At 43.1% G+C, this 18,844-nt stretch overlaps 1 protein-coding gene across 2 annotated transcripts in view; it reads right to left on the reverse strand.

The window, feature by feature from the left end:
- Positions 1–17,042, reverse strand: part of atp2b1a (ATPase plasma membrane Ca2+ transporting 1a) — a 33,596-nt gene extending 16,554 nt beyond the window's left edge. For both annotated transcript variants that reach the window (XM_083692335.1, XM_083692336.1), the window contains exons 1-6: positions 16,955–17,042; positions 8,321–8,756; positions 3,100–3,297; positions 2,090–2,347; positions 1,526–1,651; positions 79–243 (exon numbers count right to left, since the gene is read on the reverse strand). In XM_083692335.1, the coding sequence (XP_083548461.1) occupies positions 79–243; positions 1,526–1,651; positions 2,090–2,347; positions 3,100–3,297; positions 8,321–8,513 (940 nt within the window). In that variant the 5' untranslated portion in view covers positions 8,514–8,756; positions 16,955–17,042. The remainder of the gene's footprint in view (positions 1–78; positions 244–1,525; positions 1,652–2,089; positions 2,348–3,099; positions 3,298–8,320; positions 8,757–16,954) is intronic.
- Between the last annotated feature and the right edge of the window lie 1,802 nt (positions 17,043–18,844).

The raw sequence follows: 18,844 nt of genomic DNA on the forward strand, positions 1-18,844 counted from the left end.
ACACACAGGAGCGCCCGCCGAAAAGGTGTAGATTGCGCTCGCCCTGTGAATCACTGCCAGCGGAAAATGCCAACATACTTTTCTTTTCCTTCTTCTTCTCCTTCTCCTTCTTCTTCTCCTCCTTGTCCTCCTCGTCGTCCTCCTCCTCGCTCGCCCCCAGTAAAGTGAAGATTATTCCAGTTTGAGAGTTGACTCCCACGGCAGTGACCAGCATTTTCCCAGAGCCCTCCATGACGTGGGTGCCTGCAGACAGAAGACGATGAGTGGATGAGGTAGGGCTACAGACGTCTGGGATAATGCTAACAGTATATATGCCAGGTGTTTCCCTTTCAATTACTTAGCTAATGCTATGTATGCCAATGTTTCCCTTCCAATAACTTGGGCCGTGTGGCCGACCCCGCCCAGTTCAGTTGCTCCCCACTAAATATCTGCCTCAAGTTGGTTGTGATATAGAACATTGGTGTTTGCAGCGCTGGATGCTAATCCAAGAGCCTATGCTCCCACCCAAAGAACTAGACTTTAGGCACTGTATGCTCCACTAATAACTAAATAAGTGCATGGAGAAGGCTCTGACATTTGTAATGAATATGAAAAAGTCTTTGCGAGTCATAAGAGACAAATACTGGCCTTGGATAACACCACAAACACATTCACCAAGCCCTTTAATCAAAAGCCAATTGTGCGCCTCAGTGAATTATTGAAACATGAGAGGGCCACAACAGGCTTTCTCAACAGCTAAATTGCCCACCACTTTCTCAAAATGAGAATGCAGCTGAGAGACATTGTTGAGAGAGAGAGAGAGAGAGAGAGACAGACAGAGGAGTGGAGAGGGGAGACAGAGAGAGCTGAGAGGAAAAGAGAAAGTGAATAAAGAGAGAGTACGTGCATTAAGAGCTCCCCCCCCCACGCCTGTGTTAATTAGAGACTGCTCCTCTCCCTCTTGCTTCTTGAAGGACTAAATGAGAACAGAGGAGCTAGTCTGAGCTGAGCTGGGAAGAGGATACAGCTATGGTGGTGGCAGACAGACACCAGGCTCTCTCTCTCTCTTGGAGGTGTGCCCACAGAAAGGCTGGGAGAGGCAAACAAGCGTTTTAAATCCCCACTCTCCTCGGAGATCGGACTTGAGGAGAGCCATTTTATCAAAGGATCAACCTGCTTTCATAAAACGGGATTAGAAACAAAACAAGCAGTCCCCCTCCTCTGATAGCAAAACATAGGCTGAGTCAGAAGAGTTGAGGACTGCGTGGTGCACTGCTCAGTCGTAAAAGTAATTCTGAATCAAGTCGTAGATATACAGAGTAAACTATTCGCTGAAGGTACTGCTGGACTGACAAAGCCTGTCCACGTGGCCGGGTGATGACATTTCAGTCATTCACTGAAATATCGCTTTCCAAAATACATGAAAAATGTTTGTATTTCATTATCAAGTGTACATACTATTTTTTTATGCTGGGAATCTGAATCGTGGGAGCGTGACCGTGCGAGTGTATGCACTGAGACAGACAAAGATGACTACTGCAATTACCTGACAACAGCATAGGATCTTTTACTAGTGTCTTCTTCACATGGTCGGACTCCCCAGTGAGAGAGCTCTCATCGATTTTGAGATCATTCCCTTGAATGAGAACACCGTCTGCGGGCAGGAGATCACCTGGAAGCACACAGAAACAACTCCTTGATGAATTCAGATGTGGTGGGTGAGTGCACAATAAACCCAAAAAAAACATAATGAAACGCTCCGGGCGATTCTGAAGGCGGACAAACCAAGTCTGCACTCCTTCTTTCAATCCCTGCACCCAAGCATCTGTGGTTTATTAGTGTTTTATGTTGGTTCACACCTTGGGCTACGTTCCTGAATTGAGTGTGACTCTGTAACTGATAACAGTTCTGTTTGGTTCAACCTCACAACTCTTGATTTGAACACTAACAGTGTATGTGTGGGTATAGACATCAAGTCAGATTTTTAATATTAAAAGATGTTTTGTTATTAACCATACAGATCCAAAACGTCTGTCACCCCTTCTTATCGTAACTGCCCACCTATGAGGCTCTACAGTTCACCTGCAGCTACAGAACTGTGGCTCCGTACCGTATTTTATTTGTGCAATGTCCCCGACGACAATTTCAGCTACGGGGATCTGGATGACCTGGCCGCCTCGGACGACGCTAAACTTCTGCTCTTGTTCGATTCGGCTTTGTAAGCCGCGGAATTGCTTCTCTTTGCTCCAGTCGTTGAACGCCGTCACTAGCACCACACAGGCGACAGACAGGAGGATCGCTGCGCCCTCGATCCAGCCTGCGTCCGACTCCCCCTCGTCCTCCACTCCTCCAGCTGCCTTGCCACAGTCTGAAGGCCAAACACACCACAGGAGATTTTCAACAGGGACATACTGTACTGCTGGGTGGCGAACAGACTTAATAAGCCCTCAATCACCATACTAATGCAGCATCCAATTTCGCTACCTTTTTATGGAAGTATGCACATCCACTTCCCAGCATGGATTCAAATGGGAACAGTGTAGGAGAGCCCATGCTTAAAAAAATCAGATGCTGTTAGGTCCCACAAGTGGAAGTGCATACTTCAGGAGAAGGGTGGAGAAATGGGAATATCTCATGGAGAAATGGGAATATCTCTTCCAAGGATATGAGAATACACATTATCAAATGTTGATGTTAATGTCGCTCATCACGTAACATTTCATGTTAATAAACAATCACAGATGAAGGGCAGACTCAGTACAAAAAAAATATGAGAGCGAGCTAACAAACTCTTACCAATCATGTCACCTACAATATGCTGTACATGGGACAAGTTACTCACTGATAGGTAGGTCAACTAACTAACAAGGAATTAAAGGAAGGAATTAAATATAAGCAACAAAGGCCAACTCAGACATTCTTTATAACTTACACTTTGATCATAGATGACAATCAATCAATCATAAAACAATTATCTACATCAGTTTGTTAATCTCTGAGGTTTCTCGTCTCCCATTGTAGCTCCTCTATGACGTGGCCAAAGAAATGGATCAATAATCAATTGGTAAATACTAATAATAATCTCTATATGAATCAGATGAGGTCAATAGAAGTACTTACGCTCTCTTTCGGCATCTGGAGGTCTATAAAAAGAAAGGCCTAATGAAACTATGGCTGCCACTTCTAGAATAATCAGCGTTACATCTTGTAATGCTTCCCAAACTAATTGAAGAAATGTTTTTGGCTTTTTTGGAGGTATTAAGTTCTGCCCGAACGTTGCTTTTCTTTTTTCAATGTCTGTGGGCTGTCCACTTAGACCTGAGAGAGAGAGAGAGAGAGAGAGAGAGAGAGAGGGAGAGAATAGGTTTAAGACCATACATGAATCGTTTAACATTAGCTCCACATTTAAATTCATCATTGAAAACAACGCCACCCATTGACACCAAGTGCATAACAGAAGTTTCATCTAATGCCTCATGATGGACAAAGAGAGTGACAGTTGCATGCAGACATATTGGTGAGGAAATATGGTCTGAAAAGCCCAAAATACTTCTGAATACTGAATACAACCAAAAAGGTCAGAGAGCTGTATTCTGTCACTGGTCTCCCAAAAACAAGGACCCGAAGGGCATCAGCATTTCTGACAGGCTACGTTACAGAAATGTACTACGAGGCAACAATGCCACCCACAACAATACACATTCTACCTCTGCAAATAACAAGTCAAGCCAGAGCCTCACTGTCAGTGACTCAGTGTCCATGTTGAATTTGAGGGACTGAAGAATTACATTTTTCAAGAAGAAAAAACATGTCACGTTAGTTCAACAGAGGCGATGCAATAGAGAAATGTCAAACTGCAGATTCAACCATTTCAGATTCAGTCAGCCAGTGAGTCACATTATTGTTTCATCTTATTCACACATTACTAGTCCGACTGCTCTGCCGACCCATTCATCCATGTGCACAGAGAGCATTCCGCTGCGGCTCATTCAAATGCCTGCTCTCCGCATTCAGAGGAAGGGTCATATTCAAAAGACTTAATGCATTTGATGCACAGCAGCTTTTCAACCCTATTCATGGTGGTGGGTGGGTGACTGCGTGGACTACAGGCAGAGCCAGAGGCAGCCAGTCAAGAGCAGGAACAGGGGGGGCTTCGGTTTAGAGAGTGACTGTGTGAAAGTGCTGCTGACAGGCTGGCTGGCTGGCTGGCTGGCCGGCCCTGTAGAGGCTGGCTGCAGAGAGAGACTAATGAAGAGTAGGGCTGGGGGAGGCTGGCTGTAGGGAGCCTGGGGCTGCTGAGGCTTACAGCCTAATGGAGACGGAGCAGCAGGGCCATGGCTCACACAGAGTCCAGAGGCAGTGAGAGATGACATCACACAGGGGTAATTAGTCAGCATTGCAGAGAGGCTGGGGTGAGGCGAGGCTAGGCAGAACTGTTCACCTGCTGGGAGATGATTCTACGCTTCCGTCTGGGCCCGGGAGGCAACTTTTGAATGTGCAACTGCGACATGAAAACTGTAATGTTGGGAGTGCATGAGGGAAGAGAACCTTGCTCATGTCATGTCAAAACCTAACCACGTAGCCAGGTGTTGCACAAAGCTCAAAGTTTATGGAATTGACAGGACTGAATTAATCTCACAGCATAACCAAACAACGCCGTCAACGACAGCTGGTATTACAATCAAAGATTGTATTTTAAGCTCTCGAGAGTACATTACTCCACAATCTCACAATATTTGTTATTTTACCAACCATTTAGAATTGGATTATTATTTATTTTTACTTACATGTACTGTAGGTTTTACCTTGCAAGCTGGTGTATACTAGGGCTGGGCAAATACAGTGTCTGTAGTCTAACCCCCATGTGGGGATGATGAGGTGCTGATGACTCACCACTTACAGCTTGATCAAAGAGCTAAGGTTTACCCTGCGCTGCTGTCCCTCACTGTCTGCTTTGATTTACAACGCCTCTAATGAAAACATGCTGGCAGCTAATACCCATTCAATTTTCCGGCACATTTTCCCTTTGCATTAGCGAAATAAACATTAGTTACAGAGGCCGATTAACTCCTGCTGTATGACAAACAAAAGGTTGGCTGAGCCTCAAATCATTTTAGCATCACGCGTCCCACAAGTCATGCAGCGGCTAATCATTAACTCTATAATTTGTTTACTTGTCCCCGGTTGACCCCTCAAAGTACTGTAATTTCTGCCTACACCGGGGTTTAAGATAAGCCCTCTGGACTCGGATTCTTGGTGGTGGTAAATGACTGAACAAAACAGGCTCATCTCCAAAGACCCCTCTCTGCAGATCGAGGGAGCAACGACATCCAGGGTAAGCTATAGCTCCCCTTAGCAGGCTTACAGCTTCACTACAAACCTGCAATAGACAGTACCTGGTGCAGGACGTGTGGTCTGACCCTTTTTACTGAAACGCTGCTGCTTCACATGGATGTGCAAGCACAAATGTGGATGCAAGTAAAAGATCCTTTCTTCTAGACAGTAACTAATTGTGGAAGTGTTCATCATGACAGCCTCAAATATAAATACATCGCTAACAGTATTCCAAATTCAACGGAATTGTGTCTTTTTGTTCTGTTTACTCTACAGGAAACCTTTGGAGCTAGCTAGCCCTTGGCACATAATAAGGTGGGATAGGAAAACTGACACTGGCTCAAGGACATGGTTCAGGAAGCAGGGTCACACAATGTCACAAATTCAACAATAACAGGAGATAAATCCCAAAGTGAGCAACCACCGGCCCTGCTTGGGGGTTTAGACCAAGAGATTACAACAGGTAAAACCAAATCTACATCACCCAGTCTACCACCTGTAGTTCTCCACGAGCCAAGGCCCGACCATCTGCTGCCTCCAGGCTGTTCACTCTGACAACCTGCAGCAGAGCCTCTACTGTTCCCCAAAATTCAAACATCAAATTCAGTTTGCAGCCAGGTGGGTATGCAAATTGTAGTCAATTTTGCAGTGAAAGGCAGCAGCACTTCATTGATTGATCGATCTCAATACGCTGGCAGCTAAATTATTTGTGTACTCCAAAATATCAATCCATTCTAACAGAGTGAGAGGGCCATCTGAGAAAATGGTCAATAATATTGACGCTAAGTGGCCGAGTGCATCTTAGAATGCACTGATTATGCAGAAGAATGGAGCTAATGGAAAGAACATCGTCTGTTTACGTCTGGTATAATAATGGGATTAAACAATACAAGGGAATTATGTTACTGTTACTCATAGAAGACTGTTATTTAGTACTGTGGTCTAGCATAAATAAATGGACATAGAATGGTCCACTTAATGTAATGTCGGATAGGCCTACATAGACTGGAATTCAATGCTGTGCCATCAAACACTCCTCTGAATAATGCTCAGAAATGGTTAAAAGATTAGCTAAGGATTGGCATTAGAATTGAAAATAGCCTACTTACTAATTAGAAATCCCTTTTCAATTGTCAAGCTCCTGTAATCTTAAATGACGGCTTAATTTCCTGGGCCAATACTGAATGAGCCGATTGAAATACAAGTGTCAAAACTCGGTGGCACGGTGCCAAGTGGAACTGCACATACTGCGGAAACAACGTGGACCTACTCTAGCTTATCAGTTGCACTGCACTGCTTGAGGCTAAATGGGGCACTACTGTAAATAATTATTCATTCATCAGAACGACCGGCTTCTAAATTAGGATCGTTTTTCCTGGAATAATTAGGCTTCTTTTTATGATTCCTACTTATTCAAGTATTGCCTAAAAATGTGAATTGAAATAATCTAAATAAAAGCAAATAGGCCCCCTGTTTCAGACCATCATGCACGTGACAACACTGTTTTCAAACGTTAGTTACAGATAGATAAACTTTATCATCTTCATGTACCAGATAAAACACTGCTGCCTAGAAAAGGCCTAGCATACGCTGTCTAGCATAGGCCTGGTTACCCAACCAACCAATCATACATGATGAGATAGGAGCACCTCCCTTTACAGATCCAATTCTGTCATTACATCAGTTTATTTTACTGTAAATTACCTACAAAACTTACAATTCAGCTAAAATACCCAAATATAATGTTCTCAGCATGTTTACTCTGGCACAACTCAATTCCAGTAGGCTGTGAACATACTGTATTGTATGCCACAAATATTACTGTTATACTGAAGAAGCAGGTCTATTTCTAATAGTCACAAATGACTGAGTTATCAATGGGTAAGATTTTTTTTTTTTTAAATGAAGCATAATTAGTGAATTTATATTTAATCCATTGAAATAAGCATTCACATAGTGCATACAGTGTGGTACTGCATGTGGCTTACAACCCTCAGACATACAAAAGGATGTGGCCCAGGCATTCCACCAGCAATGACATTGCAGAGAGCTGCAGTGGTTATGTGGTGCCGTTTTAATCTGGGATCAAAGTGAAAATCCCCTCCCCCAAGAGTTCAATCACAGTCACGCCGGCGATTAGGCAGAATGTCTATGTGGAGAGAGGTAGTAAACGAATGTAGTATGAGCTCTCCCCAGACAACACACTGTCGTGTGAAGTGACCCTGCACTTTTTTTTCACACACTTGGCATGGGCCAATCTGTGTGGAGTGTAGAGGATGAGGACACAGGAAGGAACTAACAGAGAGCTACAGGGGATTCTCCCTGGAGAATGGTACAGTGGCACTGTGCCACCTTATAAAACATAGAATGTCATGCATTGTGCAGTAGCAGGCTAACTAATGATCTGGAGTGAGATGAGCTGCCTCAACCAAGTGAAACACCTCTGGGGAGAACCCCTGAGACGTGTGCAGCAGTGATATTGAGACTCTTATAATGAGGTATGTTGGACCTCGTCTTCGGGGCTTTGTTACAAGGGGACGGAAGTATACCATGCTGCTGGAGAGAGCAGAGCAGAGCTTTTCAAGGTATGAGCTCATGTCTTGCCCACAATGTTAAACTCGTTACTAGCTGTGCACCATCCTGTCCTGTCCCCACATGTGGAACATTGACCTGCAGAGGTTGGTTCGGTGCCCAGGCAGACAGCTGGTCTGTCTGAACTCTCCACACACAGAGGTGAAACCAGAGAGAGAGAGAAGAGGGACAGATACTCAGGCATAGAGTACAAGGCCACCCTTGCCACCTGTCTGGCATATAAGCTTTCCAAGGAAGTAATGTCAAGATAGAATGGATGGCAAGGCCTATGAAATGCTCACAAAACTGGGTTTGGGGACAGAACTATGGGACAAACCAAACATTACTGGCTACCAGCATTCAAAACATCATATGATCCAATGAAGAGAGGTGAGGGTGAATAAACAGTGGTGATATTGAGTCAGGTGGTATCTACCCTCTATAGGTGATGATTTCAATCTGGAGCAGAGTCCTTGAACATCCCCGTAATTTTCCTGGATTTTGTTTATTCCCTCTGCCCCCCGCAGTTCCATGAGAGCCCGCAAGTCTTTGAGCGAGCAGCCAAAGTCTCCATCGTGGTTGGCTTCTGCCATGGAGTTCTTCACTCCGCTGTACGAGTTGTTCGCCATGTCCCCCCCCTTGGTTACGCACCGCTTCAGCTACGGTGGAAAATGGCGTCCCAAAGGGAAAGCTAAATCCTCAGAGAGCAAGCCTAGTAGTTCCCATAAACAGCTCAAGTCCTTCAGATGTGGATGATGAAGCCAGACTTCAGGTAGCAGGACTTGGACAGATCAAAAGCCATTTCCCTCAGACCGCGGCATGCCTATTCTTTCATGTTGACTGAGGGCCATCCACGGACACAGCTTACGGATCTGGAAGAGAACAAAACAGAATAATTGTAATATTCAACTGATATTACAAGACATATTTGATTAACACACATATTTAAAAGAGAGATTGTTAAAGGGTCAAAAGTTAACACTGATATAATGCAGCAAAAGATCATCAGGTAAGCAAAATTACACCGTTAAAGACAAACTATACCAATGCCGCCACTGCACGGTAATGTCTCCGTACCGTGAGCTAGAACTCAGGCGATCTTTGACATGCTAGATCGCATGCAAAGCACAGCTCGCTTGAAGCAGCGTAGTTTTACGCTTCAACTCTATTGTCAGAGGCGTAGATGCAGAGAGTGTTGCAGAGGCGTAGATGCAGAGAAATAAGCACATACACTCAAATATAAATTCACAAATAATCTCAATCATCCTAAAACTGAGTAGGAAAATTGCAAAAATGACCCTGCACACATGGTATTCTTTTTTTTTTTTTGAGTGTTGATGCAATTGTTGATGTCAAGCAGGAATAGGCTACTTCAAACAGAGATTATGCAGATTAGTTGTTGAGATATCAAGAATATAGCCTCCTGTTATGAAACGTAGCTGAAATGATTTTCAGATAACTTCTCTTTATGAAATATAGCAGATTCTGTCTTCAAATCGATCTGATCGGTCTCGCTCTTGGCGCAGCACGCTGAAAACTGTGTTAACGTAATCATGGTGGTGCGCTCTCGTTTTGGTGTTGGTGTAGTTCCAGCATTAGTCTGTTACAGCGCTCCTCTCTGAAAATAGCATGTAGGAACCCCAGGTCACTGGCAAAGGCTCAATATGATATGCTACCCTTCTGAAGAGAACATATCTCCCTTATTTGAGCAGTAGTGTGGGAAACGGTCTTCCATTTAAACTCAGGGACAGACATTGGTTGAGATACTCGTCAACTCCACTTAAAACACAGCGAAAGTATCCTGCCCTTACTGCCTAATAATTCAACTTCTTTGCTGTAAATCTCTACTTATGATTGCGTTAATTATTCTATATGTGGCCATAAAGGAAGATTCTGGGGTTAGACTGCACAGGGATCATTGAGAGAAAATAAACAAATTCCTTCGAATCCTCACAAATCGAGGGAGCCCTATGTGTTACATGCTTCTGCTTTTGTACCACATCGGTAAAAGGAAACAAAGAACCCAGAGGAGCTTATTTTTAAAAACAGAACTTTGCAGTGTGCTTGGGAATACACATGTAGGCTAAGCATTTCATCTGGTGGAATTGGAATAACTACGATAGTACTGTTATGAATTTCCTCCCACACATAGCTATTCGTGCTAAGTCGCGGTACTGGGAGTATCGGCTAATACCTTTATCCTACCTCCAGAGGCAAATCCATATCCACTGAGTCTCATCATCAAAATGTCACTGCTATAGGCCTACTGCCCTGATGTCGTACAAACAAAGCAGTTCTGCAATTAAAAACATTCGACCTTCAGCGCACACACTTTCACAACTAGAGTAGATTCATTGGAAGATAGGGCTCACTGAATGATTATCTCAGAAAAGCCTCCTGTTTAATCTAATTAGACAATCTGTGGCATCAGGGAGATCCAGCCTCTCTGCTCTGCTGGTGGAGGAAGACTTTGTTAATGTCAGTCCATTCTAATGACCAACCACCGTCCATTCAACTTTAGCCTCCCTGCGCTAAACAGTGATTCATTCTAAAATGCAGTGTGAAGCACAGCAGCTGTCATCCTGTTTTAAGGTTTTCATTGGATGAATTTCCTAGAATCATCACGAGGGAACACACCGTGTTCAAGCTAATCAGAGGGGTGAACTGGAACAGGGCAATAGAAATCAACGTCAGTAAAGACTGTGACATCTCAAATGTAGCTTGTATAGGACAAATAAGTAAAATTCCCTGTGATGACATGGACTGCAATCCTGATAGGGGGTGCACAGCGGGTGAAATAGGACAATGAATGACCGGTGCATCCCAAGAGGAATGTACCACTGCAGGTGGGGGCGAGCACTTCCTACTCTGATAAAGTGCTCGAGACTCTCTGAAAGAGGCCACCAGCTGAGCAGTCAGTTGTATTCACTGTCTGCATTAGGGTCTGGGGCGGAACATGGAATGAACCAACTATAACGGCAAGACAAAAATCACTACATATTTACAGGCACACAAAAAGGGCGCTTTAACAAGGGAGCAGATACAGTACATTTACTCAAGTGAAAATGTAATTCACTGACTAAGTGGACAAATGAGAGCAAGGAACCCATTTCATTCAGACTCTTGGAAACTATTCTGTCACATGCTTAAATTCTATTTGGAGCCATCTGCCATGGAAAAAGGACAGGATTTATTATTCATTACACTACGTAATTGCAGGGTTGGGTGCATTTCTGAGGTGACATAAAACCTCATTTGAGAGGGAAATACCCCTTGTGCTGGCCACAAGTTTGGGGTGAGGTCTAAACGTACGCAGAGGTCTCCACCAAAATATTTCCCGTGGTGATTTTTTATAGTTATCAGATGTGTGAAAACACAAAGTGAAACTTTTACTGTTGCCTGAGTGGAACTAGTACTCTACTTTTAGATTTGCCCATAAGACAGGAGGGGCTGCAGTGGTTCCATGTTGAAACCCTCTGACTCTCCTGTGCCTAGCAATAACTGAATCTTTCCATAACAACAAAATTCAGACAAGTGAATAACCATTTGCACCCAGATGATATGTTGCACTTTGTGGTGTGACTCACTAACTCAATAGGTTTTTTCCTAAATGGCCCTCTAAAAATGGTTGGCATATTTGAGTTGCCCTCAGCACACAGCTAACACACATGTTCAACCTCAAAGTAATGGAGGCCGCCCGGCTCCATTTCCCTGTCCTCACGTCTTGCGCTCGGAGCTCTCCCCCCAGCAAGCGGCAGCGACGCCAAGATGAAGGAAGTGCCAACATTTGCTACGCGGTGACAGTTTCGGGTTGCGGAACAGGTCACATGTCACAACAGTGGAAAATCATTGTGATTGGATCTCCAAGCTAACAGCTGGCATGGTATGGTTGAACAACGACAGGGGCTAGGTTAACCCCTTGCACACCCCAACGGCAATATACCCTTACTCAATAAGAAAACCTCAGAACGCTGCAGGGCTTAGGCTACTTTGCAACCACACAAGAACAGGAATTATAAGCTTAGTAGCATCTTCTTCCCAAGCAAAAGGCACAAAATGCAACAGCACTATGGCCAAAAAAAACTCCTCCAAAAAAACATAAAACTAACAGTGGAGGACTTCTTAGCAATGCCCCAATCTAAGGAAACCCTCTTGGTCATGGTTGGCAGTTCATACCCTGTCTAAGTGCCAACTAACTCGATGCAAGTCAAGGACAGCAATTCCAGGGATCCCTCTGCAATGGAGCTGCCGATGGATGGGGTATTTTTAGAGTCCCCCAGACTGCCCCATCCCCATCCCCATCCCCCAACTCTGGCCACTGCTGAAGTGGGTCAGGGCGTGTTAATGTGAAGGGTACAAAGCAGAGGCACCCAGCCTTACTCATGCAGCATGGCTCCGAGCTCTCAGAGGGCTACTTCACACCAGAGACTCACTGGGCTCTTCAACTACTTCACTCTCAAACACAGCAAAGCCTGCCAATTCACAACACCACGCAGAGATGTCGCCTATCATCACACATCCCCTTTTCCAGTTCTCCTCAGCTAATTTCAGAGAGACTAGCGATTGTCTCTGGGGGGGAAAAAAAAATCGATATCTTCCATTTTCATTTCAACTTTCCTTTTTGTACAGCAAATGAGAGAACCTTGGCCTCTTCCGTTTCGAAAAAGGGAAGGAGTAAGATTTATGGAAGCGAAGGTTCTATTTAACTTTTATGTCCTTCTTGTTCATACTGTGGAAAATATTCAAGAATAGACCATCTTTGATCGAGGCAGACTTTGAAGATGAGAGCCTTTGGGATGCTTTGTTATGTGTGACTCTCCACCGAACGGGAATATGGCCTGAGGTCCTGCTGCCCTGCCATTTGCTGCCACAGTATGACCCTGCTGCCCCCACTATTTTAGACTCATCATCGTGGGGTGTTTCTATAGGCCATATGTCAAATGGGAAGCCGTTTTGTACAACACTTCATAGCTACATACACTGGTTGTAAATCATGATTTGTGTCGGCCGATATTTCAACCACGACCAAACAGCTTAAATGTATGCCACATGAAATTCCCCACTGGTCAGCCTGTACAGAAACAGGCATGGTGGACTACTTGTGACAATGACAGACTTAGGCCATCTAGAAAATGTAGGCTACACCAAAAATGTAAACCGTATAAGAGGTTAGTTTAAACATTAAGAAACTATCCTTTAGCCCATACCCAACAATTTGATTAGACTTGAAGGGCATATGCGCTTTCTACTCTCTTTGGCTGCAATAAGCCCAATTAGGCAGTTCTGAGTCAGACAACACTTGCCCTTTAAACCCTAGGGTGGAATATCCTTGTCCTTACAAACCAAGGAGGAGAATGATACATAACACTACATAGCGAGTAAATAGCAACATCATTACAATGTACTTAATAGAACAGCAGAAGACTACATGTAGCTTTCCATGATAGCCTACCTGGGGTTGAATGTCACCTCAGATTAATGTGACACAAAGGCTCCATTGCCTCTTACATAAACAATACTGCTTGTGCTGTAAAAAGGCTCAGTTACTAAGTTTCCATATTAGGGCTTTGAGAGGGATTACAAGTCATTTCTTGGATTTGATTGTTTTCTTATGAGACGAAGCTATGTTAGACAATGTTGAATGTAGCCTAAGAAATATGGTTTAGCAGATGCCGGGATCCATAAGGTTGCATTAGGGATCCGGATCCACCGATATCTACCCATCTCTTCAGGCTACATCTTAACAGTCCCTCCTAAAGACCGCTTCCCCCTCACTACCCCCCCTATACTAACCCTAACCCCAACCCCAAACCTAGAGACCTCTTCACCCCCGCTACCCCCCCTGTACAAGTTCTCTCTTGCTAATAAAATACATTTTAAAAAATAGCCTACTGGTATTACAACTGCCTATGGCCCCTGGTGTGAGCATTGGTTACGTTGTCTTATGATGACTGTTGGATAGATGATTCACTTACTTAAACAAATGTATTGTTGTAAGTCGCTTTGGATAAAGGCGTCTGCTAAATGCCATAAATGTAAATGCATCGAGGGGCCATCACTGCCTGGAAGAGATTGAGTTGCATGCTGTCAATTACTTGCACATGCAAGTGACTCCATATTGCCTAATATCTTACATATATGTAACATACCTCAAGACCTATTGCCCTTCTTCAACTGTACATATCATATTGATATTCATCTCATGTATATTCATTTATTTATACTCACTGTAATACCTTGCACTGTCTACAATATCATACAATATCGTCTTTTTTGCACTATCTGGTTCGATGCCAAACTGCATTTCGTTGTCTCAATACTTGTACTCTGTGCAATGACAAAGTTGAATCTAATCTAATCTATTTAAATTAAAATCTCAAATCATTTGTTAGGATATACTTTGACACCTTGTAAATAAATACTGTTTCATTTGCCAAGAAATGTGACACAAGAGGGTTGACATATGTTGTGGTGCTGTTGTTCCAACAGTTGAATTAGGTCAAACCTATTTGACTGAACCACAACTGTTCTCTTTAAAAAATGCTTTCCAAACCAACACAATATTAGAAAAACCAGACTAATATGTATTCATTCTACTAGTCACAAGTGAATGCGAGTGCCAATCACTACATTTCCAGGGCAGTAAGCATTATTGGATAGTATTTGATCACCACAGATATCAAAAGGAAATTATATGCAATAGGATACATAGAAAACTTAACAATAAAGTCACATGGACAAAAGATATGCAATACCATTAATGTACGTGAGGTGGTTACTCAAGTCTAAACTATCCCTGGTCCATTCCTGAGTGACAGCAACAGTTTGGGTTCAAAAGCCTCAGACATGCATCCAAAGGTCAGGCCTACTTATTTGGATGGGTATGGTGAATCATTAAACAAAAAGTCTGAATTTCCTAAGAGTAAATGTCTAGATATCCCAGATGAAATGTCACTCTTATTAAATGTCATGAGTGTTTTCAGAATGTTTTCTTTTTGAGAAATCTACAGTTAAAGAGAGAATCATGAGTCTGAAAAATTCAAACTGAGCATTTTCTTTTTTTTTTTCTTTTTTTTTTTTAATCACCATGAAAATTCTATTTCTACATTGCCCACACACAACATTTCAGAACTGAGAACATCTTGGCCAAACAAGGTAACCTAATTATTGTATACACATCATAATACTTCACTTGGAGATTTGAGCATTGCAAATTGGCACGATAATAGCATATTCAAACACCATGTTCGCATTCCGTTTGCAGTGGTAAAACATTGGTAATGACTGATACGACAAATATGTCCAATGTCTGCTAATTGACGATGCTGACACACAGAACGAGAAGTAAGACACATGGTCTAGTGACAGCGTTCATTCGAAGATCAGCAGTCAGCATGCAGAGACTGGGATACATTACTGGCAACTGCAGCAAGCTGGGTCTCATTTAATAGGATAACGACTGATCCCTTTTCCGAGACACCAAAACGTGATCGGCGACTATCACACTCGAACCAGCACAGAAGCTCTGCAGTTAGGGAACACCAAATTGAGAAAACTGCCTTTTAGACTATACTCAAGGTCAACCCAATGGTTGTGTTGCCTATTAGACACACATTGAACAAATTATCAGAACAGCGGTTAGTGCAATATGGAACGAAACAGCATAAGGGACCCGCTAGCAAGCTAGATCAAATTGATCACGCCTCTATAAGATGACCCTTGAAGCACTGCAACGGTATAAGAGCTAGCTAATAACTGGTCGAGTGGCGATATCTCAGAGGGCGTTTTTCAGCAAGTTTATCTGCCTGACATGTTCTTCCGACAAGTTCAGACAGAGCAGAGGAACACTGGAAGACATATTGCAACTCCTGAACGAGACGAACTTGTGCACATCAACTAACTGGCTACTATGGCTAACGTCACCCTTAGAAACTCATATGTTGCGTTTTGAAGTTACTATCGTTAGCCAATTGGTCGATAACTGTAGGTACCAATTGCAATGTGATGTTATAGCTATGTACCAATTGCAATGTAATGTTATAGCTAATTGTTCGCTAGATGGCTTGCTAGTTAACTTAATTTCTGCAATGTTAGCAGTCATGACTTTCTAAATTACAAGGCAACCACTGTGGAACTAGACTAGTTTGTAAAAGAGCGAGCTGCTAGAGAGAGCAAATTGGAGTCCTATCAATTCCACTGCCTGAACGTCGGGGTATGATGACCAGCTACCACCTTAGCAAGGCTTACTGAATTGGTCGGCGTCTCGCAAATATCGTTGTCGCAAGAATACAATAACCTGACGTTAGCTAAAGTTACAGAATATAGCTGCTCTCAGAGATCTAGCTAGCAGCTTGCTATTGCTAGTAAACGTCAGGCTGAGTGGATTTCTAGTTCCAGCTAGCAAGAGAGAAACCAGCCTTCTTCTGAATGAATTAGGAGTCCAGCACTCGAACAGTAACCAGCTATATCTGAACTGAAATAGTTAGCTAGCTAACAAACTCACACAGAATTAGACAGGACATTAAAGAGACTAGATTATTTCAAGACAGCCAAATCCACGACCTCTGCGTCAGGTTGTCTCGTAGTACAGGAGGGCTTCGGTGTAGTCAACCTCCTATCCTGTCCACGAGCTCCACCAAAACTGCAGCGCGTGCCGTCGAACACATTTGCAAATCCAACAAAGCCAACTGACTTACTTTATAGCACCAAACCAAACTTCTATTCACTAATGTTGGCTAGCCGTTGACAATTCGTTCACTAATGTTGGCCAGCCGTTGACAATTCAATTAACTTAGCAGCACTCAATGTATTCTACCGAATAACGGTTTACGTCCGAGGCTCGTTAGCTACAGTATAGAACGAGAACCCCAATGATGTTCTCTCTTCCTACAAGATGAGGCTTGCTAGCAATGCACGAGCAGCGGTACCGCAATTATTAACGGAGGCTAGCTAGCTAGCGTTAACCGCTGAGGTAAAAATGTGATGGAATAAAACCGGCCGGGCACAACGAACTTTTGCAGTACTTGCTTGTCGAAGTACACATTTAATGTTAAATAAAATATCATATTACCTTAACTCACTCCGTTTTCCAAATAATACCTCAGATCCCTTTCTGCCTTTCGCTCTCCCTCAGTCTCACCACAGACTCCTCTCTCTCGAGCTGTGGTAAAATCCCGCCCACTACACTGTCACAACATCGCAAGGGACATGTGATTCACGTCAGGAGGATGGGCACGGACTGCAAGGTAGATCCCCATTGGCTAAACCAACATATCAGTCGCCTGTGGAAACGGTTACGTCATGAATTTCACTCCCGGATGGAGATCCTCGCGCACTCCCTCTTTGCCCTGTCTTACCTTATAAAAGGCTTTATAAAAAATATATATAAGTGTTATCTTCAAATGATATTGGCGGCATTACATGTGAACTGAATTATCAGTTTATTTGTCAGTGCATTATCATGGCTCTGTATGTACTGCTAACTCCACCCACAGTCTGGAATAAGACTTCCCCGGCGGCTAATCAAACCTGACGTCATTCTTTCCATGACGTAGCGATTTTTCTCTTGATTCAATGCTTCTGTTTGATTCTTACAGTAGTCCAATAGGGTAAGGGAGGCACACAGTCACTTGCAAAGTAGTACTACAGATAGAAGATGTCTATTCAACTGTAGTGAAATTACTGTTAACAAAATCTAGATTGAATCATGACATTCGCTCGCTCGCGCACGCACACACGCGTGCGCGCGCACACGCACAGAGAGAGAGAGCGAGAGAGAGGGACAGGGAGAGAGAGAGATATGATTTGCACAGATAGCTATCACTATCACACAAAATTATTCTCTACAACAGTGGAACCTCCCCTTCTAACACCTGGCTGACGGACATACTCATAGATTATGCATACGGTTGTTATTTCAATAGAGCAGTACAGTTACAGCATACATATCATTATGCACACACACAACTATGCTTACTCCACCCTGTGTCTTGTGGATTTCCAAGGTTTGAATAATCTGAGTTTAACAATTAAACTGCACATTACCTGTGTGTTAACCCCATAGATAATAATGAACTCCTGATAGAGGGTTGTTCCCGGAATGAGGGTCTGAGACCAGGTTTTGAGCTGGTAGGTTAGGGTTAGGGTCTCGCTTTATCATTTTGAAACAGCAATTAACAGTGCTAAAACTGAAATTGATGCATGGATTTTTGTAGCAGACTATATTTTGCCAATGATTCACATGAAAACGAATCGACACAACCAAAGATTCTTTGCTCTGTCTGTACTGCTATACTTTGGCCCATGTAATAACCCTAATACTTGTATTAGTTATTACTGTGTACAGGGGTAGGCCTACATTTTGCACATAAAGTCTGAACTATCACCTTTGTGTTTTTTATTGGCCTATAAACAGCATGAGGTGCAATACTCTAACAATTAAGAAATGCAATGAATCAGAATGATGAAATAGCATAACACCTTTCATTTGTTCATAATGGCCCTGTATTAATTTATATTCAAAGTTGAACTGTGTACATGACTGTGGACTAAGTCAGTTGTTTCACACAAAGGTTGCGGCATCTTCAGTTTTATGAATAAACAGTGGACCTTGGGGCAGGGGGAGGGAATAAGTTAATTGATGATAAAGCGAAAACACCTTCTCTTCATGGACAACCACAGGGCAATACTAGTTCTCCTCACGTAATGGGTTTTATCATTAACACAATTAGACATTGCTGCACAGGAACGGAGCATGTCTTCAACTCAACCACTCTGGGTTTATAAACAAGGGAAAAGGAGGTCAGCGTGTTTAAGCTTGTGTAATTTGGACATAAATGTGGTAATGTTCAATCTGGAGCTCTGAGTCAGACCTATGTCTGGAAGAAACAGTGAAGTGGCCCTGTCCAGAAACACCCCTAAGCTCCTACACCCTGTAGACCCTTGACTAGATTTGTAAAAA

This window comes from Argentina silus (genome assembly GCF_951799395.1).
Source record: "Argentina silus genome assembly, chromosome: 20".
In the NCBI taxonomy this organism is placed as follows: domain Eukaryota; kingdom Metazoa; phylum Chordata; class Actinopteri; order Argentiniformes; family Argentinidae; genus Argentina; species Argentina silus.